Source organism: Zonotrichia albicollis, chromosome 3, assembly GCF_047830755.1.
Source record: "Zonotrichia albicollis isolate bZonAlb1 chromosome 3, bZonAlb1.hap1, whole genome shotgun sequence".
Taxonomy (NCBI): domain Eukaryota; kingdom Metazoa; phylum Chordata; class Aves; order Passeriformes; family Passerellidae; genus Zonotrichia; species Zonotrichia albicollis.
In genome coordinates, this window is record NC_133821.1 from 111,952,268 (window position 1) to 111,979,598 (window position 27,331).

Consider the following 27,331-nt stretch of genomic DNA (forward strand, 5'->3'; position numbering starts at 1 on the left):
GAAAGACAAACCTTTGTATTTTAAGTCTTTAGTGTCATATTAACATAGGACTGGGTGACCAAGTGCAAGTACATCATGACCCCTCCACTGGCCTGCAGCTCAGCACCTCACTACTGCTGGCATTAGAGATCTTCTAATTTCCAATCTACTTTTATTGAAAGCTGGTTGAAACCAATCAGTGCTTGAGCCAACAGTGTCTTTTGGCATTAGAGAGAAATTCCTCCTCTCGGCTGTTTCAGCTCCTCCGTCTAACTAGAGCTGCAGCACATCTCAGCTGTCACACCAACAGTATGAGCCTGCCATGGTCCTTTCTTCTCCTCCTTTAGGCCAGGCTCATTCTTCTGAACATCTCAGTCACTCTTCTACATGCTTATTTGAATGTCAATTACTTTTCTTTATGTAACAGGATCTAAATTGTACACAGAGGTTTCACTAAGACTTCATAGAAGAGCACTGCAATTTCACACTTCTGCACCCTTGGGCATGTTTTGTCACTTCTCTGCTCCTACCCTTGCTTGTGGCAAGAAAGCCATGCAACTGACTGAGACTCGATTCTTCCACTGGAAATTATTAGTGGACACTGCAGAATCAAAGTGTGCATCCTAGCGGGTCCTCTAAACTCCTATGCAAAATGTCTGGGTTGAATGTCTTCATGAGTAATACTCAGTGTCAGGACTCATGAAGTCACAGCCAGTGACCTACTTCCAATGCTCTCCAACTTGTGACAACATTACAATGCTGCTGAAGTCTCTGGAGAACTAAACCAGAGGGGGGAAAATGATGTGTGACATTTTGGGACCTGTCATCATTTAAAAACACACCATGCCTCCTCAAGGGCATTAAGCAAAAGATGGTGAAAAACCTTCCATATGCCAGTGCACCTTCCCACTGAGTGACTGCTGTGCTGTGCCCTGGGTACATTGACACTCTCCCCATGCCGCCCTTCCCAGCTGGAGACACCTGGCAGGCAGAGATGCTGCCATCAGGCATGCACCTCCCCTCTGTGGGCAGCAAAGCCACCCGCGTGCCCTACGGTAGCTGTGCCGTCACAGCTCTATGGCTGTGAGGAAATTACAGTGGGGGTGGAAGCCAGCCAGTGAGATTCTGTGATAAAATAAAGTAAACTTTCCAGTGAGGTATGTGTTTTCTACGTCCCTGGGTTTCCTGCTGTGGGAGCTACGCTGCATGACAAAACCTCTGCTCTCTGACAGACTGAGTTCCTGGTTTCTTGGGGGAAAACACGGTTAAATCCCAAACTCTTTATGAGGGGAGCTGTGAGGAAGCCAGACTGAATGAGGAGCAGGAAAGGGGAAAGAAGTGGAATAAAGCTATGAGCTGCCAGAGAGGGGTGGACAGCAATGAAACTCCCAACAACATGACAGCTCAAATGATTTTTCAACAATAACCTGCCATGTAGCTGTCACATCACTCCTTTCAAATTTCCTGTCTAGAAGAGCAGAGGAATATAAGGGTCCTCATACTGCCCTGAACGAGGCTATGTAATGAAATGTTTGGGTGCAATTCATTCAGCAGCAGCGACAAAGGCGAGCTGAAGCATCCTAAAGCTTCGCCTCCATCATAAGGCAGGCATGATGTGAATATGTCCATCCTTCAGTGATTTGCAACCCAGCCAAACACAAACAGCACATCCTGAGCCGTGCTGGGGCAGCCACTGACACCTGTGCCCCCCTCTCTTTGCCACCCCAGCAGACCACAGAGGTTTTCCTCCCCAGGAGGGAGGAAGGGGTGCCCTGTTATGGTGGGGGCACGGTGCCCATACTGTACCTCTTCCGGCAGGCTGACCACCAGGTCATTTTCCGTCTGCCCAACCAAGGCCTGCAAGAAGTACTCGCTGCAGGCAGCCAGCACAGCCCGGTGGGCGCGGAACTCCTTCCCCTCCACGATCAGCGTCACGTCACAGAGAATGTCCTGCTTCCGCTGGTCATTTAAGCAGAGGAGAATATTGGTACAGTGCACCGTTGACTCATACACATACATGGGGGAGTCAGTCTTCTCATCCACAGACATGCCGTTCACACCCTGCAGGGCACAAGGGAAAAGAAAGCACAAACAAGGTGGTGAGGAGCAGCACGATCCCTGGCTGGATACACTATGGGGAGATTCAGCTCAATATCTGGATACCTCAAGACCACAGCCAAGCAGTCCATTAATGCTTAAATTCAAGAATGTTCCTAGGGAAAGATACCATGATTGATACTGGTTTGATGCCACTGGATTTCACCCTGTCATGCTTGGATTACCTACTTGCCCCACCAACTTCCCCCTTCAAAACCAAAATAGGGTTTAGACAGACTGAAAAGCGCTTTTCTTCAACCACCTACTATGCATCTCCAATTTCCAGTTTAGTAATGGCAATAACATGGGGACATTGGAAATTTTAGAAGATTTTAGAAAAAAAAAGCTAGGGTGACTGTTGGGTTTTCTAATGGTGAAAAAAAGGGCTTTGTGTTTGCTTTTGATATTTCCAGATCAAAGGGAAAAACCCCTCAAACCCCCAGGTCTATTCTCCAGCAGACAGGCAGCACTACACAGTCACACTGAAGACCTCAGCTCAAGTAAAGGGTAAGGTGGAACTGTACCTGACAAAGACAAGCCACTAATTACAGCAACTTACTTTCTCAATCACAATTTTAAGCCTTAAAAGGGAGAGAAAGATATTTAGCAGCTTCAGAAGAAATTTGTTTCCATGTATGGCTAAAGCAACAGGCCTTCATCAGTGGCTTAATGCCATTTACAGAAGAGTAGATCTTCCTGAATTCCAGACCCACAGACCCAAAAAATCCCTTCACCTGAATGGATGTGCAGTCCCAGGCAGCCCATGGGTGCTAAGGCTACTCCTGCTGAGGCTGGTCCTGCTGAGGCTCTTCTGACTGAAGAGCAGAGGTTGGAATGATGTCAGACACCCATTACACACCCATTGCTACTGTCTGAGTCAGGGAAATTCTCTGCCTGATGTTCTGCAGTTTCTGACACATGTAGAACTGGCAAAGCCTCTGAACATGGAGACTGGATTTGCAGTGGTGATGGTGGAGGGAAACAGCTCCCCCCAGTACCCCACACTGCATGAACTCCCTTTGCACTTGATATACTGAAGTAATTAATTTACTAAAAACATCTTCCCCAGCATTAGACCAAATCCTTTTTGCATTATTTCCCCATTTCAACTTCTCTGAGTAGGAAGGTGTAAAAGCCTGTGACTGAACAGACTATATATCCCAAACCAAACCCACTTGTTTTCAGGCTTACATGGAGAAAAGGATTATTGGTATGTATTACTCTACCTACTGCTGAAGGGAAAGTTGTGCAAGTGCACAAACCTGCAGCATTTTAAAGGAATTATTTTTCCTTATTGAGAATAACCACTGCCTTCTGAGAGGCAAAATTCAGAGGCATCAAGGGCTAAGGGTAAGATGATGGTATTTTGGTAGAGTAATACCTGTAAACATATGACTATTGTATCAAGTGAAAGCAAAATTCCTCCTCTGCTACTTTTTCATGTGGATTGTTGCAGCATTCTCCTCTGCTAGTGCAATATACAGCCACATCACTAGACACAACATGACTTCAAACTATTTCTCTTGCTGTGAGTTCAAATTGGGTTACTATTTTCCTACAGTGCCATTTGAAAGACACGAATCATCTAGACAAGAATGGATTTAAGAGGACAGACTTGTTACTTATATTGACTAAACTTCTCAATGGTGACTTCATCTTCCCACCTTTATATGAATATTTTTAAGCCATTGGCTATGATGACTCTGTACAGAATAGGTATTTTTGTCAACAGAGCAAAGCTGTAATATTACTGGAAGTCTTAATGGAATGCTTACAGATTTTCTTTTACTGGCATTTTCAATCTTAATGCTGACTCATGCTACACTTTTGAGCACTCAGCTGAAATGCTTACGTGAACAGAAAAAAACCCACAACACACGAACATAGATTAGTCCCTCAACAACTTAACATGTAGAGAGAAGATACATAGCTGCTAATTGATCTGCATACAGGCAGGGGAAGGAGACACTTCGGGGGGTGAGTTATACCAGCTGGATTTCTTAACTAGAAATAATAAAAAAAAAAATCTCTGTATAAATTGAGACTAATGAGAAGAATTGACAGCAATCATGCTATTAGCACTTCACCAAGGTAAAAGAGAAAATGACACTTAGCTCATCTCACTCACAGCTTTCTGTATAACTAAACTCTGATTCTAACGATAGCACTATAATGATGTTCTAAGTGGTCACTCTTGCGTGCTAAGAAATGAAAGAGTTTACAAGAACAATCTAGTGGGAAAACCTGAGAGTTGCAAATGACAATGCAAAGGGGAAAGCAGTAAGTTTTTTTCCCCCCTTTATTTTCCAGGCATGTCTTATGCCTGTAATATCTCAGATGATGAAAAAAAGGACAAGAAACCCGACACCTGGCAGATAATGAACAGCACATCAATTATATTTTCAGTGCCTTAGAAAAAACCCACCAAACCCCAGCTAGCCTGAAATTGCAATCCTCTCTTACAGTAATAGTGCAATTTGTGTGAATCAAACCCCAAATTACTTAGTTACTAATTAGTAATTTCTCACTTTTTAACTACAGCTCTCATCAAGTGTATTTTTTTTTAAAAATTGCTGCATGTGCTGTGAAGTGCTGAAAATATCATGGTGTATTTCCCCACTGGTAAGCAAGCCTGTCTCCTCTGCTAGGAAACCTGAGCAGTGCAGTCCTGAGGTGCTGGGGCTGTAAACGGCACCTGTGCTCCCAGGAAGGACCTGCACCCACTGCCCACATCATCATCCTTTCCCAAGGCTGCTGCTGTGACTCCAGGGGCTTCCTGAAGGTGGATCCATGCCATTCACCTTCCCACAGCCCCTGAGAATCCACATGGATGCCCTGTCTGGCAGCTGTGACCTCAGCCTTCCACAGACTTCCCCCTGCCCGTGCCCTGACCGCTCTAGGAAGCGCCCAAGCCCTGCATTGCGCACAGGGAAACTGGGGCTGGGCTACGGCTCAGGATCACCTATTTATCAGCTTTTAATGCTTCAACACCAGTGATTTACAGTTTTTCCTTTTCCACAGTCTGCCATCGACCACATGACCTCCAGACGTGAGGTGTTTCCTCTCCAAGAGGGCTTTATCCTGCAGGAAAGGTGCAAGATGGTGAAACCCCTCACTGGGAAGTATATTGTTCATTTTCACAGGGAAAGGGTTTAGAGGGCAAAGAGAAAAGGTCACTGTAGGACTTTGGCATGTAGTAGCAAGAAAATTAGAAGAATTAAACTCTTTTTTTTCCTCTATCCTTGGAATAAAAAGACCCAGGGATCTGGTATTATCTCTGAACTCTAAGGCAAGCCGGGCTGCAAGCCTTTTACACAGTGTTAATTCAAACTGCATCATTTTTTGCTGAATTCAGTATTATGCTGAGTTTGCAGAACCTTATTCATGGAAATCATTGCTACACACTTCGTATTTCTTCAAACTGAAAAGGGAATGTCTCAGCAAGCCTTTCTCTGGCTCAAAAGAACATGCTGTGCATTTGTTTGCATATAGGTCACCATGCTGCCAGAAAAAGCCTCTATGAAACAAAAGTTTCCAGAAACTGGCATGAACTATTGTGGGCAAGGAAAGCACCATTGAAACTGAGCCAAAAAAGTTGCTGGTAAAGGCCAGCCACTGCAGTGAAGTGAAATAAAAGGTTGCTTACAAGTTCCTTCCATAGTGATGGGTGGAAGATCCCACCAAACTCTTCAGCATGGAGGAAGCATACAAAACCTCAGGAGACTAAAGATGTTGCTCACGGAACATCCAAATCACACTGGTTTGCAGCACATTGTCTGTACTGGCTGGCGCTCATCCAAAACTCTCCAGGAACTTTGAGCTGCTACCAAAAATACATTATCTATCACAAAAAACCAGCTCCTGCCTCACAACACTGGAGCACAGGCAATGTGGTGTCTGTTTCTAAAGAGAAACAGGAGGAGAGAGAAAATCTTATCAAGACACACCAGAAAGTCCTGCATCAGAACTGGGCTAATTATGTGAAAAGGTAAATCTCTATCATGGCAGAGCTACAGAACACTTAACCAGGCAAATTATCATCGTGACAAAGCAGCATGGCTTCTGCAAGGGGAAGTCATGTCTCTGATGGGCTCTATTAAAATTCCTGAAGTGCGTCAAATTAGCAGTGAGGAACACTGGTACATGTAATTAGGGTTGACTTTCAGAAATTCTTTGACAAAACCTTTAGAAATGCTGTTAGAGAAACTCAGTTGCCATAAGCTGAGAAATTGCATCAGACTGGAAATAACTTAGGATAAACTGTATTCAACAGAGGAGGAATGCAGGGACAATTTGCAGCACATTAGCAGTGAAATTTCTTCAGAAACTGGCTCACATCTGGCTGTGATCATGCTGCTCAACGTGCCCAAGCTTCTCTGCTCTCTGGAGCTCTGGAGCAAGGTTGGGCACACTTAATTCTAGGATGGCAGACTGCCTGGATGTACATACAGGGTCCCAACAGCAGCCTGACACTCTCCCTGCAAGGTCCATGACATGATTGAGCCAGACTCTCTCTGGGAACAATTTGAAACAACAGAGGTTTAGACTGAACAAGGAAAAATTGAAGAACAAGTTGCCTAGAGAGGCTGTGATACCTGACCGTTGAAATAAACCAAAATAGTACCCCATCCTCATAGCAGGATGGTTGCTTAGTTTTTCCTTGAGAGATTTCACAGTCACTGCAATAAAGCATATGTACAACTGACCACTGCTGAATGTTACTGGGCAAAGAATTCACTCCATATGTAAAAGCATTAGTTACTCCTAATAAAAATATCTGGAGCCACATTACTGAGAGTACAAGCTCACATGGGATGAATATTTACATGATGCAGCATGTATATTCCACTGTCCAGTATTCCACAGACAATATTCCACTGTCCAACAACAAATGTCCTTGTATTATTCATCCTTCCTGACCTACTAACCACTGCAAAACTCCAAATCTACTGCTTCCTAGACCTCTGCACCCTGAGTCCCCAGCTGTGGGAGACAGCAATGGGCATGCTGCCTGGTGCTCCCCTTTCTCAAACAGGAACTGAAGTTGTATGGGGACCAAGTTGTTGAAGGCAAGCAGTAGAGAACATCTGTCCAAAGATTACATGTGGTGGGTGTCACTGACACCAGAAACTCCCACAACCCAGTGGCTCCAGCAGAGCAGCTGGTTTAGGACATGAGAAGCCATACAATGCTAAATTCAACTCATAAATAGGTGCATAAACTGCAGCAGAAGCATCTTTGTAGTCTGTCTGTGGTAAACCACCAGCAAGGATGGGGGAAAAGAGGGACCTAAAGGCATCATCTCGTCTCCCTCCTTGTACCCTAAGCAATGTAAATAGGATGTAATCACATCTATAACAGTGCACAGAGGACTCCCAACAACTTCACTGCAAAGGTCTAAAAAGGTTTATCAGTTTCTCCTCGTTATGCCTGTAATGCTACATTTTAATACAGAAGCCAACATATAACATTGTGATTCCTCATTTAGGAATTGCAGTGCCTGACCTGGTGTAAAATGAACCACAAGTTTTTCTTGGAAGCATAAGCTGGAGATCACACTTTATGTCCTGCTATGCAAGGCAACTCCCAACTTTCCCCTTATTGTGTTAAGAGAGGATCAATACTGAACTGAGAGTATTTTTAGTTCCAGTTCACATTCTCTCAATCAGCTCCACTAACAGCAGAAGAATCTAAGGAACAGTTTCAAGTGGCCAACTTGAACACATCTAAGGCTCTTTGGTCAGTAGTAGCTGGAGTCTGCATTACAGATTTGCACGTAAATGTCTCACAGTATTTCTGTTCAATGAGATTCAGGCAGAGAATGTGAAAAAATGCTCTTTTGTTCTGACATTTTCTATTGTTTTTTTTTCCCTCCTAACAATTTAGCAAAAGGTACTCAGAAAAAAATGGGGAGAATGATGATAAAATAATGAAAAAAAGTTGAGAGCAGCTTGTACTTCTGACAATTGGCAGCAGAAGCACATCAGACTTGACAGTTTTTAGGGATAAACATGCACTGTTTTTAAGTGGCAAGTGGGAGGAAAATAATTTTCCAGGCTTCCTTCCCCATCTCCTAATATTTTTTCTATGAAAAGACTCGTTCTGTGTAATCAACACTTTGTTTTTAAAGAAAGTTATCAATAACTGACACTTCAGAGCTCCTAAAATGACCATGCTTATAATTGGTTATTACGATCTCTCAATTATAGCTATAACAACAAAGGATATGATTATATTGTCACTGCTTTTCTTTAAAAAGAAACTATTGAAAGGCCTAATGATTAATTCACCATTTTTGAGAGCTCATTGTAATGACAGCAGACTATATACAAAGGTCTCTTCAGTGAGCCCATTATTCAATTAATAAATGCTGAATACTGAGCAGTCATAGTCATATGAAACTCCCAAGAATTGTGTGAATTTTTAATCAATTAATTATCAATTACAACATCATAAAACACCAGCACAAAAATAGAAACAACGAAATTTAATTATAGATTATTCTTCTTAGTTGCCGCAAATACTACACAAGACTGATTTTGATTAATAATTCATACAGCAATAAAGTATCAGGAAAGATAATTATACTGTGCCACAATTCTCACACTGATTTCTGTAATTACAGATTACAACAGTGTTAGCAATTTAAAAAGGTTAGGGAGCAGTAGTAATTTGCTATGTCATCCTTAGCAATATTAATGTCTTCTTCTCTGAGTACCCCAGATAATTGAAAATAGACTTGTGGGCCGCCAGGCTACATGGACTTCCTCCCGCCAAACACAGTGTGGGTGCCAGGGCCATTAGCAAGATTGTCTTAAGAGATGAACTTTTCACATTGACCAGGTAGCTTCTGCTGTAAAGCACAATGTACACGGACAACTGGAAAAGACACTGCAGAGCATTCCTGGCCAGCAGCTGCAGACATGCTGCTCCCGAGAGTGATGGCTGGTGCTCCTGACCGTAGTGCCTTGAACAAGGACCTTCACTGGACTGTGAGTGGGAAGGGAGACAGCTAAGGGACCCAGGGAGAATTTAACCATGGGCCTTCGAGACAGGCAGGTCTGGCTGGGCACACAGCAGGGCCCTGCAGATGTTTGCTAACGTCTCCTAAAGGCAAGAACTCCTGTTGCTGAGGAGGCTGCGTGGCTCCAACCCACTGAGCATCCACAGCCCAGGGAGCACCCCTGGAATTGCAGAACAGCAGAACAGCAAGTGTTCAAGGAACACAAACTGGTCCTCCATGGGTTACACCACAGGCAGTGGGCAGAAGCCTCAGTGCCTGAGCTGGCTGCAGGGCTGGGCCATGAGCCCCATTTCTCTACGGCAAGCTTCACAGAGGTTCCAAATGGAGATGAGAATACTGGATACTCCTTCCTTAGCTCAACTGACAGGAACAGGGATGTATCCTGCAGACTGTGGAATGGCTGTTTCTGAACAGCTCAATTATCATCACAGTGCAGAGGCTTTGATGTTGAAATTAAGTCCCACTGCAAAGTCATTCATTGCTTTTCTTATACTGGACTAAGATCCTACAGCACAACTGGATAGATACTGTGGGAAAAAAAACCAAAAAACAAACTAACAAAAAAACCCCTAAAAAACAAAACAAAACAAAAAAACCAAAAGAGGGAGTCTGATCTTGCAGATCTTTAAACAGAATTGCTGAATATGACTTTAATCTGTAGCATTTTTATTCACAATGGTTTTGCTATTGGTAGAATGCACACATGAGCAAAAGTGTACCACAGCTTCATGTCTACACTGAATCTTTTTTTTTTAAAGTACTGTCAGGATGCCTGTAGTCTCCATGATAATGCTTATTTAAACCCCAGGTGTCTACTCTAAAGAAATTGTGCTTCAGGTTGTTCAGAGATTGGTACCATAAGGAGTCAGGGATTCCCAGTGGAGGTTGCTTTGAAGAGTCCAAACAGATTTATGTTCCATACAGAGATAAAACCTATTTCTTGACTTTGGAGGGTTGTGTTGCTATTGCTTCTTGAGAGAGTAACCCCGATGAACAAGGTAATGAGAGCTCACATTCTTTAGGGCCCTTAGTTAACATGCAAATAATGTTTACACACAGTATATGCATTGACCTATACATTCTATACAGGCCTACTAGGCAAAGTATACACATGAATGTTTTTATGACTCAGTAAAAATTATATAATTATACTACTAATTTTCATACACTGAGTGAGTCAGGCTTAATTTAACATGAATTTTCAATGTTCTGTAAATAAACTGATGATGCCCTCAGGAAAGAGGCACGGTAGACGTGCGGGGGAATGGTTTGGGTTGGAAGGGACTTTAAAAATCATCTAGTTACAATTCCTCTGCTGTTGGCAGGGACATCTTCCACATACACCAGGTAGGAAAACAGGAGGAACAACACAAAAACTGTCCACTATCCTTATTTCTCAGAAGCTACTTGACTGACATATATGAACATGGAAAGCAAGAAACACAGAACTCTTTCTGGATAAAATCTCCTCTCACAGCTTTCACATTGCTCTTTACAGTAGCTGGCCACAGTGAAGGGGACTGGAACTAAGTCTGCTACTCAAAATAGCTTATTCAAAGCAGAATGGGGAATGCCCAACACTGAAACACTGCCAGGAAACCACCAAGCACAACAAACAACACATTATGTCTTCCGAAGTAGTCAATGGTTTCAGAACCTTGGTAAGACGTAACCTTTTGGATCGTTCTTGGGTGAGCTGGATTGCCAGATTAAAGAATCTGAGAGGGAAAAATGAAACAGTGGTTTGTTTTTATTTTGCCTTCCAGCTTGGTAAGCTCTCTGAAAAAGTTTAAGGTCTCCACACAAACAGGGGCTGGAAATTCTGGCAAATGCCCACTGCTTTTCTTGCTTTAAATGAGTATTTGGGGGTTTTGCTTGAGGAGTGATACAGTGTTATGGCTTCCCCCTTTTTCCTAAACCTTTAAGTAATTTATGTGTACTGGTGAGGGCATATGTGTACATATATGTATAACTCACACTGCAGAAATGCCCTCTGAAATGATGGAAGTGCAGAAGTACAAATGGTTTGTCAAATATTCAGGTCACTTGGCAGTATGACAGTCTCTCAGGATAGTAAAGAAGGTGCTTCTGTATTTGACATCTCTTTTGCTAACATGACTGAGAACAAAGACACAGCTGATATTGCCCTAATGCACCAAAGTTTGGAAACTACAAATTATGAACAACAGCACTGTGCAGCTCCTTTCAGCAGCCTTTGAATGTCAAAGATTACGCTAACAAGTTGTTTGTATAAAAATTATTAATTTCCTTTATGTTTTATTCTCAAGCTTAAAGTGGAATTCAGTGCTGAAGCTCTGTACTTTAAATTTTGGTTGCTATAAAATAAGCATTATTTTCACTTTTTAAAAAAAGAAAAAATTAAAAACCAAAAAACAATCACAAAAAAATATCCACAAATAAGCAAACAGGAAAGTTCTCTCAAAATGTTTTCCTTTTCTTCACTAAGCTGTACTAATGACTGCTTTTCCAGTCTATTTGCAGAACCAGTGGAAGCAGTTCTATCTGCCTGAGAGGCTATGGCCAAAACCACTGTGAACACCTTTGACTACACAAATTGCAGTGGCTGGGAAAGCAACCCGACCCCATTTTCTCCTGTCATACTGCATAGTTGTTATGGGAAAAATCTGCTCTCTTTGTTTTACCCCCTAAAATGCAAGCTTTTCATCTTTGCTGAAAGTTAGCAGGTGGTCAAAACATCCTTCATCCTTCCTTGGGACACAAACTGGCATGTCCTTTGGAACGTGTCTGTGGTGATTAATGTGTGAAGAGCAGGGAGGCATGCAGTAGGTCACTGGGTTAAATTTGGGACAGACTTGTGTAGGGTGTTAACTTTGCACCTTCTGCTCTCAGGAAAGAATACAGGTGCTGCCTTCTTCTAAGAATGGGCCACTATCTGTCTGTGCAGTGTTTTCCACAACCAAAGGGATACCAACTATGACGTTCTCCCTTGAAAACTGAATGAAAAAATGTTTCTTTATGGTAGATCATAGATTTTTGACTAATCCATAACCAAGTTACTGAACAAATAAAATATAGTGACTACTGCATTAGGATCCACTGACTTACACATCTGAATCTCGGAAGTACAATCAATATATGCAAAAAACCCCCTCTTTTCACATGTTTTTATAATGATCAAATTATCAGAAGATGACTGAAATGACTATTTAGAAACTCAGAGCAAGTGCCAAGGGGATACCTGGATTACACCAATGCAGTTTTGATCCTGCAAAGATCTGAGAATCACTGTCTTGTTATCCGAAGGTTTAAGCAGGAGTCGCAAGCTTTCCCACTATTCTCAGAGTCTGACATATACCTAGGTGCCTACTTTAAGTCCCTTTATCCATGCACTGGCCCTGATTCTGGGACTTGACTGCCTTTCCTGCTGTAGACAACAAATCATCCCACGGAGGAAGGTGCACGGAAAGCAATCAATTCTGCTGCCAACAGCCACCAGACTACAGCCAAGGTAAGGAGAGGATGTGAGACAAAAATGGACACTTGGACACAGTGCAACTCCAGTCTGAAGGAGCCCAGAGAAAAAGAAAAGGTTTGATGTATTTGGGTACTCGTTCTGAGGGTACATAAAGACAACATTGCATCTGATCTGTAGCTTCTTATAGGACTGCAAAACCAGCAGAAGGCAAACACAAGCTTTCCTTCTCCTGCAAGATCCAGAGGAGCTTATGAAATCTTCTTTGCCATGGTAAAGAACGAGGGATTAAAGCTACAAAGACTGCTATACGAAGAACTTGGATTTTATCTTTGTTTGAGAATACTTGCATTATTTGTTGAGCTTTTCATGAAGCTTTTTGAAGCTTGTTTTTTTCTTTACCCCCATGGAACTACAATGTACTCAAGCACACTTAAAGCTGCAAAAGCCATCAAATCAAATGAAATCAAATCAAATCAAATAGGAGATTAACACTCCAAACCCAAAACTAAGCCACGCTTTATCCCAGGGAAACAGAGTGGCTTGATTATTTCTGTTTGAAACTCTGTCATGGGAGTTTTAATCTCTGGGCATTCCTTATATGGTTCACAAACCCGAAAGGCAGAAAGGACCACCTACTCTGGCCTCCTAAAGGCAAATCAACAGCTGCTTTTATCACACAGACGTGCAATCCTGACAGAGCAAAGAAATCCAGTGAGTTTTTTTGACAGGCTCTCTCTTCAACTGTAACTGGAATTATCTGTACCTTTAACCTCCAAGTTCTCTCTTGACAGATTCTGAAATAGTTGTTCCACTATTTTACCCTGGACTGACGTCAAGTTAAACCAGCCATCAGTTCCCCGGGACATCCCTTTTATCTTTGTGAAATATCGGAAATACAGTTGGCAGCCCTCCAATTTTCTGGAATTTCCCATTTGCCAAGATTTATTATAAATTACCAGCCACTTAACAGAGCTTTTCAGCAACTTCCTTTAAAATTCCTGGATGTAAAAGTTAGTAGGATATGAGAATGTTTAATTTCAACCACTCTTGCCTCCCAGATCCTCCTTTGTTGCCGCAAACTTTCTCTTCTTTCCATATTACTGCACAGGATGGACACATCCTCTTCCACAGTTTCAAATACAAAAAACACCCGGGGAACACTTCTGCCTTTTCTATTTTCCCTTTTTGGGTATTAAACTAATAAATGTTTTATCACTACTAGTATTTCTTCATTTAACCAGAATGGCTTCTCATTAGAGTAACTTTTTTGTTATTGATGGCAGTGTAAAATCCTAATTTTGAGAGCTGGCAGAAAATTCTTCAACAATTCCCAGTGCGTTCAACGCTTTTTACTTTAAATGCAATGTTATGCCAACACAACAGATTCTAACTTTGGAAAACATCTTTTCCAATTCTGAGTACAGCGCATGCATAAATTCATAATCTCCTAGTAGATGATGTACTCTGATTGCACAAGGTCACTGTATGGGATTTGAGATCCCATGATTCATGTTATTTAAGACTGTGCACAAATAGAGATGTCTGAAAAATTGCTTCCCTTCTTGCTTCATTTTCTCATGCAACAAGTCACAAACCTGTATTTTCCAGTCCATTTCTAAGAGGAACATTCCAACGGGGTGGAGTGGACCACTCCACTCTGAAAATCTTTTGGATTCCTGCTCATGTACCACTCTCTCCAGTGCCTCTCTCATAATGCTAGAAACCTGGCTAATAAAATGTCAAACAAAGTGATTCTTGTGCAATCCTTATGGTTTGGACTTACACACACTGGTTTAGAGTTACACCAGACTTACGTAAGGCTGGTTTATGTGGTTGGGTATTCACTGCTGTCACTCTCTCCCTCTATGGTTATTTACAGCCCCTGTCTGCTCATTCATCTTCAAGGGCAATGTAATGTAGGTAGAGAAAGAGGCCACCAAAATCAGACATTCCCCACGGTCTCTGCAGACCATAGCTCGGAAACCACAAAATCCCAAGCCTTGTCCACCCTCAGCAGCATGGCGAGTGCCACCTGCGGCTAATTCTCCCTTTCCTCTCCATTCACTAGGGGACAGACACTCCAGGACACCTTGGCTGTACCATATCTGAGGACAACACAAAAGGAATTAGTGAGGTCCTTGTCTGCATAGCGGCAATCACCACTGCCACACTACCTTCAGGACCATGGCAGGTTTGCTCAGGGCTGTGTTTTGGCAGCTGTGACCTGTGGAAGCTTTGCCTGGCTGATGGAAATGTACACCCAAACCTACAGCTGGACAATCTTTAAGAGAGAATGTTTTCTTTTTTACAGAGAAGAAAAAAGTCTGTATGATTTTTCTGATATGAATTGAGAAGCTATATTCTCCACAGATCTTGGAGACATGCAATTAAAGACTGTCAAATTTGCATGCACGCAGGATTCAATTGAAGGCTGAGCAGGCGATGTTATAACATTTCTCACTTGACTTGACAACCTTATATTCTTTTAACAGCTTTTGTGCATAATTTCCTTGCTTTAAACAAACTGAAGGTGCCACTGTGTAACCTGACCCCTGAGCTCACGAGGGTGAGGATAAGGGTAGGAGCCAGGAGATTCCTGCTTCCCAAGCAGAACTGGCTGACCATCACTGGTCTGCAAAATCCCACCCGAGCAGTTTGCAACACCACACCAAACACAGATGATGGAGCAAGCAGAGCACAGGTCCCCCTGTTTTGTTAGAAACCCAACCTTTGAGGAGAATTGAGTAGAAGCCACTAGCTGCCCTGGAATTCCCTTAGCAAAATTTCTTGTTGGTCAGCTGTATTTCCAGCAATGGCTGCAATGTCTCCCCCAGCCCACTCTCCAGCTGAGATCTCATGATTTTGCTCCACAGCATGAGGGCACCAGAGCTTTAGAAGAGCTCAAAAAATGCTGAACATTGGGAAATCAACACATAATTTCAAGCTTTATTTTTCTTTTTCTTTCCCCCTCAGCTGAAACACTTTGGTGGTGGTTTTCCAGCAACTGTCTGGGAGAACATCACAGCAAGAAAACTTTGACTCTGTACACCTCAAGTCTGGAAAACCTACTATGGTTCAAAATAGGACTTCATAGAGTGAAATTTCATAGAGTGAAATTGCAAGACACAAGGCAGCCAGTCCTGTTTCTGCTGCACACGTAGAGTAAGAGGCATCAGGAGGTCTTCATGCAACAAGACATAGCTGACACATTCCAGCACTTACTTTTGAGGGTGTTGAGTGCCATTAATCTATGCCCTTTAATTAGATTTGAGATCTCTTGCAACAAGCGGGATCAAGCCATAAAAGCATGAGGACAAGGAGATTAAACTACAGATTAATAATTATATAGTATAGACAATCCAGGATAAAATAAAACTCTCTTGCTCCACAGGAGACTGGCATGTTTATGTATAAAGCGGGAGATCTATAAAGCTCATTGATTAGTATTTCAAACGAAACTAATCTAAAAGCATTACAAATTATTAACTGAAATATGTAATACAAACAGCGTGCTAGGAAACAATCAATACTTCTCTGTGCCTGCAAACCCCTACAGCAATTTTTGTGCTAAAAAGGAGACCAGCCTACATGGTAAACTCCAGTGCTTGCCAGGGAGTTTGTCTCATGTAAAAGAGAACAGTCCTCAATGTAAAAGCAAGCATGCTTTTTTTCTTACTTCTTCCCCCTCAACTTCTGCCTATCCTAAATGTACCTAACCTATACTGCAATCTGCAATAAAAAAATTAATTAATTAGAAAATCACTCCAAAGTCTTTCTAACTAAATCAATGAAGTTTGTTTCTTGGACTGTTATAAGAATGCAAACATTTTTATGCAGGACCCAATCCAGTCTTTTTAGACAAACTTGACCACATAGAGACATAGCTTCAGGAAAGGAAGAGACAATTTTGAGCTATCAGACTAAATGAAGATTTTGCCATTATGATGATTGGAGTCTTGTAGGCTCAGTTAATTCATATTTATCAGAGGTCAAGATCAGGTAAGTCTATCCACAGATTCATGCCATTACCTCAAGAATTTAAAGTGCGAGTAAGACACAGTTTGATTATATGCCCAAGGGAATGTTAAAATGCTTTAAATAAATACCTGTTGCTTGATGAAATACAGGACAGCCACCACTGGATTATGAATGGTATGATGCTATTCCATCACAGCTTTCCCTTCTCACATATAGTGTCTTAAAAGCAGACACATAGGTTCGTGTGCCTACAGTAATATATTTATAACCATACATCTATATGTACATATATATCCCCACATATATACATATATCTATATACATGCACACACATATGCACAATGTTTAATTACTATCTCTTAAAAATATGCATTATTGTCTTTCTGTGTCTCACGTAATCTGGCACAAGTTTTTCAAACATTTAAAAATGACATGTCTCTTAATTAAGAGTCCTATCAACAGAGCAACCCATCCTTATATGAAGGAAGAAATGCTCCTTTTACTGTAGAAGTTAGGTGTCTCAGTATTATTTTTGGCCATTATTCCACACGTCTCTCACCTGAAGTACATATGCACACATGCATTCTTCTCTGCTACATGTGGCAAGAATTTTTCCAGAAAGAGCAAGAGAAACAGGTGAAATTAAAATCCTGAAAAAGATGTTTGTGCAAATGTTTTTAGTAATAATAGAAGAGAGATGTGAAAAAAAACCTCTAAAATGGGAAAATCCAGAGGGAATGGTGAAAAGTTGAAAGCATGGGGAAGAGCCAGGAGCAACATCCACAAGGACACTAAGAATCGTGTTATTATGGATGTGTGGAAGGGTTCAAGAAAAAAGGAGGGAAAGGAGCAGGGTTACCTTGGAGACAGAGGCTGCTGAAGAGGCTAGTGGATCAAGAGCTCATGGATCAAGAGCAGCTCGGAAGGAAAGGCAGAGGAGGGATGGCTGGAGAAGCTTCCAGGGAGAAAGGTCTGTAGTAAGGGGGCAGGAGCCCAGTCCCAGCTCCATTGCTTCCAGAGAGGCAGAGGGGCTGGAGTAAGAACAGGGAAATGGATTGTGAGAAAGAGTGGCTATTGTCCACTGTTTTTAGTGAAAAAAAAGGAACTGAAGAAGCTGAAAAAAAGCATCGCATCCTACAGCGAGTATGTAGGGCTGTTGGGAGGGAGCAGAAAAGAGGGCACAGGCAGCAGAGAGAGAGATGTTTCACTGCCCAGAACAGAGAAGGGAATGACTGCCAAGGAGCTTGAAGGAGCAGTGGGAATGAAGGCAATGCCGAGAAAGAAGATTTGCAGAAATTGTCTGTTCTCCCTCTGGGAGGTGGGATGATGCTGGGAGGTGAGGAGAGAGAAAAGTCACAGGCACTCAGAGAAGCAAACAGGGAGAAGTGTCAGAGTGGAGAAGAGATGAGAGGGGAGAGGTAATCACTGGTGAGAGGCTAGAGATTGGGTGAGGACATGGTGCCAAGAGATGACAATCCAGCTGATTAGAGAATTAGGCACAAGAGATGTCAAGCAAAAAGGCAGAGAACAGAAGAGGCTATGGGATGTGGCAACAAGATCCTGAGCTTAAAATAAAACTGTCAAGCAGTCCAAATACACCAGCCATGCACTTCCCCTCTGCCTGCCCCCTCTCTCCATTGCACCACCAGGGATCAACTACCTTATTACTGCAGGGAACAAACAAAAATACAACTGCCCTCAGGCTGATCCTGAAGGAACAACAGAATAGGAATGAGGAGAAATAAAAGCAGGCTGGCAGTAGCTGCCCGTGGATAAAAAGGAGACCTTTAGCACAGCTGTGTGGCTGTATTTGATTTACGAGGGCTTCTTCATGCAAAACGAGGCAGAGCAGTGTAAATGGCTTTCTAAAGAAAGCCTGGTGAACAGCAATTCCTGCACATCAGAAAGAAAGGAAATTAGGATGTCCTGGGCCAGATTGGGATGGCTCAGGAGCTGGGGCTCCTGGCTCAGCACTCAGCACAAAGGCACTGGCACCTAGCTGTGCCCAGGCAGGAACAGCTACACCCTGCAGTGCCAGGACTCAGCTACCGAGCCCCCAGCACTTCCTTAGGCAGCTCTCACCATTCTGATTTGAGTGTGACATCCCTTTGTAACAAAGAGGCTCAGCTCCTCAGAAACAGGACTACCAAGCACTGTAAAAATCCTGTTCTTTCTGACAAAGATGTCCACTTCCAATTTAAGGAACAAAACACAGTAGTCTGGATTGCACACCACATTTTAGTAAATGTTCTTTTGTGTAGCAAGTAATTAATCTTGTGTTAGAGCCCAAGAAAGTGCCTATGAGTCTCTGAACTTGCAAACAGCTGGAAAATGCCTACTTAGGCTAGTGCGCACATCTTTGGGTAATTCCTATTTGCTAATTACCCTTTCAGAAGCTGCCAACAGCTATTCTAACATTTTGCTAACCAGGGAGGGATATCACATCTCATAATAATGTGAATTAATAACAGGATGGTGGTGAAGAAATGGGATAAAAATCAGGCAGTTGAGAAAGAAATTAAAACTAATTGATTTGCATCAAAAAAACCCCACGGTATGTAAACACCATTTCAGAAACAAAGAACATGGCTGGAAAATAAGTAAACAAAAGTGAAACCAGCATTTGCAGAAGTTGTCAGAGTAGATTCCTTGTCTTGGTGACAGATGAGATGAGACTTAAGCCCAGGACCCCTTACAAATGAGACTTGCTAGTACTCCAGTAACCCACTGCAACCAAAGCAACATTCCCCTCTGCAACACAACAGATGTGATTCAAACTGGCAAGCCATGGCACATAAAAGCACAATGCCCTCCCCTGCTCAGCACAGTTTTTTGCAATATTCATTGCAGGGGCCCAGAGGGAATTCCAGCTCACGGTGTGCAGAAAGCTCACTGATGCTCCTGCACAGCAGAGCACAGCAGACCCCCCCATGGCTGAAGGGGGACCAAAGGGCAGCAAGCAGGGCTGCTGGAGGAACCACCTCGAGATGGAGCTGTCGATGAGCCAGTGGGGCTCCCTTGGGCCTGTGTGGGAGATGGGGGGAGGCAGAGGAGGAAAATCAAAGAGGTACCTTTAGACATGTGTGTGCACATTTAACTGCAGCAAGCTAATGCAGCATTTGCAATAGGAATGCCTGCTCTGAAAATGGCAAAGGCAAGTTATTACCAGGATGAACATCCTTATCCTTATTCAGCATCTCAGGGGAAGCTCTGGCCACTTTCAATCAAATGCTTTTTCTTGGAATGCTGTTAAGCTGTGGTCATCAATCCTATTTAAGGAATGGGAGGAATGGCTTCATATCACCACTTTCCCTCCTCACTTGATGTGACATAAAATAGCAGCACATTAGCACAGGTGAGAGAAAAAGAGCTTGGCTGATAATGGCCGCACTCATGTGTTTATTAAGCAGCCCAGGGAAGGAGGCACCAGGTGCAGCAGGCACAGCTCCTTCATCGAATGAGCTGCCTAGAGCAGCAGCTTCCTGCTACAAAGAGGTTTCCTTGAAATCCCTCCAGAACCACTCTGTAACCAAAGTGTAAAAGCAGCCACTTGGTGCGCTCTGATTGCACACTTGAACTTTTCGAGAAGGTTCTGCATATTTACCGTCGATCTTCAGCTCTGTGTTGTCAACAGGCTTGCAGTGGAAAGGCCACAAAATCTGATGGTGGCACTTGCCTGACCCACACACTGCCCTGCCCCTACAGCTCAGAAAGGCATGAAGGGACATGCAGCACCACCCTCATGTGCTCGTGGGCCACAGACAAATCCCCTGGTTTAGGAGCTTGTGCTGCCACTGCCGGGGCAGTAAGAAGAAATTATTCCCCTGACTTGGCTGCTAAACCAATTACCATCAATAGATTGGTAAAATCTATTAAAGGACAAGGTGATTTTCCTGATCATTACAGCCTAGACAGGAGCTGAAATTTGGCTCACGTTGGCTGTTCAAACGCTTCACTACTGGGCACTTGCTAGAGGGTTTAGCATCACTGCCTTCATTATCTCTCCCTGGCTTCATCGTGTCTGTGCTGTGTATACATAAGGACACATGGACCATGAGACTCCCAGTGAACTCTTGTAATACCAGCTGTCAGCAGCCGCCTCAGAGTCAAGAAAAACATGCTTGTGTCTATAAACATGGCAAAACTAATTATCCCAAGAAGAGTTCCCCTTCCTCTTAAAATTAGCAGTGTATACAGTCAGATAGCTCAATGTAAACACATCACTCGGAATTTCACCAGCTTCACTATCAAGCAAGGAAAAGTATGAATCCTGTAGGAAGTCTCTGCTGTAACAGATACTAAATCTGATATGTGAAGAGTTTTATTGTAGTGCTTCTAAAAGGGTAAAAAGGGAGAGAAAACATGTGAAACCTAAAAACAGCAACACACCAAAGGTTATAAGAGAACTGTTAAATGAGTGTCCCTGTGAGAAATGGAGAGGATAGCTAAAGCTCCTCCTGTGACTAAGGCAGTGGACAAGATCCAGTGAAGAGTAGTCCAGGAGAGAAAAGAGGGAAGTAGTCATTAGATAGGACATCCCAAGTTTGAGAATAGGAAGGTTTTCCAGAAAAGCTGCTCTAGGTAATTTAAGCAATCATTTCTAAAATACAGGACAAGGAAGAGCCCCCAGTAGCAGCCACACTCTGAGGACTATGCCATACCTGTCAAGCCAAAAGAGCTCAGAGGGTTTGAAGTAAGGATTCATTCTTCATTCATTTCAATTCTTGTGGGTATTTATAAATCTTATCTAGTTGTTCCTTTTTCCGGAGACAAAAGAAAAGTACTACATTCAGTTAAGTATGCCTGTTCCTCAGAGCAGTGAACAGGACATCTCCTGCAGTGCCCAGAGGTGCTGCACAGCTCAGCAGTAGCAGGATACTGGGATGCACCCTTGTATTTAATGAAGGAGCCTGTACAAAAGAGATGTCTTCCAGTGACCACTGCAAGATTGGAGAGCCCTCTAGCATGAAATAGGAGGGTGGAAGGAAGGGGCTGAATGAATCATGAACAAGGAAAAAAGGGTTGTGGCACACCCCCACGTTTTTCCATTTCAGGTCTGCAAAATTCAGCTACATCAAGGTGATGCTACTGGCACCACTACTCAGAGAGACAGAGCAAGTAAGTCTGAATCAATCAGAATCTGCCTAAGAACTGAGCAAAACCCAGCAGCACAACACACCATGGAGAAGTTGTAATCATTTACACAGGAATAATAAAGCAACCTTACCCTGAGCAAAGGAACCATCAGGAAGGCCTTGCCCAGTGCACCTCCTGAGAGAAAAAGTCAAGAGAAACACAGCCAGATTTCTGAGCAGAAAGTCCACTTGTCTTGCAAACCCTTTCCATGTCCTTGGGTGCAAAGGCACTGCAAGCTTCTGCAGTGGCAGCCTGCCCTGGAGCCCCACTGGAGCAGAGGGGGGGACATGACAAGTGCCACAGGCCAGTCTTTCAAGCAAAGGAGCAACAAGCACTTAACCAACGCGAAGCAACAGCCTCAAACGCTCGCGCAACAACGAAGCATCAGCAGAAGCCAAATGGAGATGAACAGAAACATGCTCTCGTATCCACAGCCATCTGTCCCTCTTCGCTCGTTGTTTTACAAATTGACCTACTGTTCCAAATCCCAGATTTTCAGAAATAGCTCTGGCTGAAGGTATTACCAGGAAAAACGATCAGCGTCAGCTAACCAGTGTAACAGAGGAATTCTTTCCAGGAGGCTGAGGCAGTGATGACAGAAGCTGGAAAACCAAAATCGCAGAGAGGGGGAAGCACTGGCCACTCAGATACATAGGCAAGGAGCAGCAGGAGCAGTGCTTGACAGTTCAAGTGATGTTCTCTTCTGCCAAAAGCTAGTGAGAAGCTTAACAAAGACCTTTTCTGTTTTCTGGTGCAAATGATGCATTTCAGAGAACAATCAACCACAGTGGCCTTGGAGTAAAGGAGACCAGAAAACCAAGGAGATTCCTAAAATCTATTACTGTACCAAATAAACAGCTAGCATTCTCCCATGGACTGAAAATCCCTTCAACTATTCCCAAACAATTATGGCCTCCCACTGTGAAAAAAGATAAATTTATTCTCCAATATAATTTTTAATATCCTAAGTAGGTTTGGTAATGGTAACCTTGTTAATTTAATATCCTCAGAGATATTTACCATTTCTCCCTGTAAGGGTTTTCTGCAAAGCACTCATCCTCATAATTTTTCAGTCTTTTGAGCCCTTTATTTCCTATTAACTTGGGGTGTCTGTACTGGCCTGACCAGTTTTATTATGTGCTTTCACCAGTGGCAACTGAATGACCCCCTTACATGGCTGTTGGGGGGGATTTCCCCCCAGCACTGCCAAAGGAGCCACGACTTGCCACGTGTCCTCCCCCACCTCAGCACTCCCTCTCCCTTTGGTATGGGGAAAGATGAAAACTTGAAAACGCAACAGATGGTCTGAAATCCTCTTCCTGTGAAACCCATCACTACGGCAGCAAGCCTAGGCAATATTTCAAATATTTCCGCATGTGCCAACAGCGGTATCCATGACTGGGGATGATGAGGAGACTGCCTGTGAAACTCCCCCATAGACACTGTTTGCAACAGCCTAGTCCTCTTGTTGAAGGCTCTCTTCCCTACTCTAAATCCAATGAGAAAACTAATCTTCTCCAAATTTAAAGCTGACAGGTGGTACATGCATAATTAAAGATGACCTAACAGAGAATGCTCTCATTTCTGGCATATTATCAGACACTTAAGCAAAGCAATTATCAGTAGGCAATCTTTTCTGTCAACAGAGATTGGATGAAACATTTTGCCAGTCAGGAAGATACTGTAATGATGATACATATGTATTTGCAGATACTCCAGCAATATAATATAGACTTAAATCTCTCCTGTCTCAGACAAATGTCTTCATCACCTGTGGAGGACCACAGTAATGTCTTCTCACATTTTCATGCTCTGCTTTGCTATTTTCCACAGACTCACAAGACAAAATACATAGACTCCACCTTGCTCCTACTCATGTCGACCTTTTCCTTGAATCCATCTGCACTGCAAGTCCTGCCATTCCTCCCCACCTAGGGAAGGACAATCTTACTGTCCCCTCGAGCTCCTGCACTTTTTCCACCTGCACTACTTGGCAGATGGCTGATCAGTGGGCCAGGAAACCTTGCCCTTCTGCCTTTCTTCCCCCCCAAAAAGCAAGCAAACCCCAGAAAATGTGTCCTCCCCCTTTCTTTCTCAAACACAAACAAAAACTCAGCTCCTCCAACAGAACCCAACCAAGCCTCTCCCAAACACCTCCTTCTTCATCCACAGGTAGCAGTCACCTGTGGCACATCAGGAGCTGAGCACTATATTGCTCTTTTACTCCTTGCCACAGCTTTTGTGACATGAACACCTGCAGGGAAGAATTAGGGACCTGACAGATCTCAATGGATTGTTCCTGTTGTGAACAACCATGTCTTACTCAGGACCACAAGCTGAGCATCTTCACCTTGGGAGCTGTGACGGCGGAAGAGATGATTGGCCTTGTTCTCCTTAGCTTATAGAGGGGGCAAACACAAACGGAGATCAGTTGGGAATTTTATGTGGAATCAACCCAAAAACCTATACTAGAACTAGGAATATCTTCCCTGCTTTTTGGTTAACAAGCAGATGGTATGGTCTCCCAAAATAGCAGTGTCACCCATGTAGTTTGAAAGAAGCAGAAACTTTTTAACCTAAACTCTTAAAATGCTTCCTTCAAGCAGTGTTTTGCAATGAATCCAGAGAGTGTTCTGTGTCTTTTTTTTTTTCCCCTCCTGAGCAGGGATTTTAAAAAAAGAATATTTTGTGGAAGAAAGACAGGGAGAACAAGAAACAATTAGGAAAAGGAAAGCCTAAAAAGGGTAGTGGTTTTCTTAATTTTGGGAAAATTAGGGCTGTGAGAAGTATTATAAACCGCAATTACATACACACATGGGATTGCATTTTACCTTACGAAAGAACTGCTCTTAGGGTATAAAATTGCTTTAATATTGCACTACGACAAACGTTTTTTTAAAAAAGGCTTATGATAATGGATTTTCAAAGCAAAAGTAAAGCTGCTTTTCCCTGAGAACAGGGCTTTAGAGAAGGGAAACTTCAGTGGTGTGCATTTTGCTGCATTTCACAAGATCTCTCATAATTTAAATTCCGATGTATTTATGTCATACATGGATAAACGATCTTATTGTTCAGAACATGTCTTTATATGAACATCTCTGCTGTTAAAACTAGCATTATTTAGCTGCTTTTTTTTTCTCTCTCCTTACCAAGTCAGAACAAAAGTGTCTTTTATTGCAGTTTTGTGAACTTCATGTAAATGGCAGTTTTTACACATCAATCGTCAGTTTAATAACATTAATGATAAGAGGGGAATTGAAAATAATAGTCTGATTTTTTGGCAAGCAAATCAGAATTTATTGAGAAGACTCTACAATGTCAAACTTTATAGCCCGGTGTTATCAAAAGCATGAGGAGTGAGAATGAAGATTAAACCACTGACTCGTTAGCAAGCTACACTTACTAAACCGCAGCTTTCCTGCACCTAGAGTGATTATTTAGAAATCCACTGTACAAGATAAGAAGAGATAGTGATAGTCTTCTGGGACCACAGGGAGCCATTTACACAACAAAATTCATTTGCCAGGGGATACTGATCTGACTGAGCAGGCTCAATATCTCTCTCAGTTAAAGCAATACTGGTTAGTCTCCCACTCTTCCCTAAGGCATAGTTTGGTCATTCCTTCTCCTGCTTCAGCCCACTCTTGCAATCACACAACTTTGCAGCATTTAAATTCCAGTTTTGCACCTATCACTCCCCCGAGTGGCCCTGGTGACTTCACAGGTGCTGGTTATAGGCATTCGTGCTGCAGGACCAAGCACGGGAAGAGCAAAATGGCCTCATATGAGTAGTTAGGTCTGTGAGAATTAATGGACTTTCTGTGGATTAATGGATGACTACAGAGAACCGCATTTTGAAAACACAGCTTGATCATGACCAGAGAAATGACACTAAATAGAAGAAAAAAGCATTTGCTTTCCCAACATGCAAAAACCCAGTCCAGCTCTGCTCCCACTGTGAGGCTGCACCACATCCCATGTGTTAAAATGCCAGCTTTTGACACAAAATACCACAGGGGAAGTGAGTGACAGCAGATTTTTACTCCTACTATGAACAGGTGCTCAAGCAGGCATAGTTGTTTCCCCTGACAATGATGGTCTAAGGACAAACTTTACACCTCTAATATCTGAAATCTCTTTTTTATCCAGACAGGCAGATAGAGTCCTACACTCCAACCCAGTTGTAATGCAGGAAGTATAGACAGAAATTGCACTTTGCTTCCTCCCACTCACCTCTGGCCATGATCAGGACCCATCAGTAGGGTAAATTGCTCTACTATTGAATCCCATCCCACACAGGGCAACTTCTTTTCCACAGATGCCTGACTGCTTTTCCACACAGCCTGTGGGTTTGATGCTTTGGTTTCCAGCTACAGATTGTAGGGGCTGAAGTCTTCCCATGGGAGCATTTGAACTGCTGCCTTCCTAGAGTCAGCACCCTTCAGTTTGGCCATATTTCCTAGTTAATGCTCCCACAACTTGAATCACCATTCCCATGAGAAGAAGCCTGTTCTATGGACTGCTAAAACTGTGCTGCATGTCCATGTTCCTGCCTTGTGTGGGCTTTGCCAAAAATCAACTTTGGAAAGGAGGAACAGAGCCTGCTCCCTTATCATTACTTATAGCATGTACTTTCAGTGTTGTTTTTTATGAGTAGACAAGTGGGAAAGTACATTTTTAAGAAGGACAAAGACTGCTGAAGTTTTACAAGAAGCCCCAAGATAAGCAGAGCTTATTATGTACCACAGGATGAAATGCAGCATCTTCGGGGAACAGATGTTTAATCATCAAGCAGCAGTTTGGGAGAACTGTGGGAGCTGGGCTGTCTCACCCATGAGCAAATTAGGAAATTACAGGAGCTTGTAGGTGTTGTCTGTGTGTGAGGTCAGAGACAGAGAAGCAGTTAAACCCATCTCTAAGGTACTGTCCCTGTGCGGGTGGATGCAGTACATTCTTATAGAGAGTAAAATTGTGAGAAATAACTATTCTACTCAACACCATCCCTGTGGCTGGGACTGGCCTTAGCACTGGGGTTTGGTGGGCAAAAAGCAGAACAGTGTCAGGAACACACTGTGTTACATTAGTGCACGCAGGCTGAAAGGGTGAGTTGGGATTTTTGCTGCATTGTCACCATGACATCACGCTTCTACGTGCCCACATCATGGACCTCACCATGCCTCTAAAGGAGACCTTAAAGTTTGTGTCCCATGACCTGCTGCTCCTCACCACAGTCCAGCCCTTCACTGCTACTGAGAACAATAACAACCCATCTCTCTCTACAAATCTATGCTAGAATTACCCCACAGGCAAAAGCCAGGCCAAAAAGGAAGTCCTCAGTGAAACGAAGCAATGCATTAAAAAACACTGCCTGAGCTGGGAACACACGACTAGATTTTTCTCAAGTTCAAAGAAGTCTCAATTCCTAATGAAAAAATGGGAGCTGGGCATGCTCACACCTTTTGCTGCAGGCTGGTGTCCACTCCAAGCACCACCTCAAAAAATACTTTTGCTTCATCAATACATTCGTAATTTAACCAAAAAAGAAATTTAAACAGCATCTGAAAAGCTTTGCATGGTAAACATCAGAAAAAAACTGCTTTCCAAGCCTGCAGCCAGTTGTTCTATAATATCTTCTGCTTTGTGCTGACAACCTTTTTTCC

General features: G+C 42.9%; 1 protein-coding gene across 8 annotated transcripts in view; it reads right to left on the reverse strand.

Moving 5' to 3' along the window:
* The window catches only part of BACH2 (BTB domain and CNC homolog 2), a 187,882-nt gene that overhangs the window by 47,772 nt on the left and 112,779 nt on the right, over positions 1 to 27,331 (reverse strand). For 7 of the 8 annotated variants that reach the window (XM_074538519.1, XM_074538521.1, XM_074538518.1 and 4 more), the window contains one exon: positions 1,786 to 2,040. In XM_074538519.1, coding sequence (XP_074394620.1) covers positions 1,786 to 2,028 — 243 coding nt within the window. In that variant the 5' untranslated portion in view covers positions 2,029 to 2,040. Of the gene's footprint in view, positions 1 to 1,785; positions 2,041 to 17,394; positions 17,567 to 27,331 lie in introns of all 8 variants that reach the window. The other variant, XM_074538520.1, reaches the window with a different exon arrangement.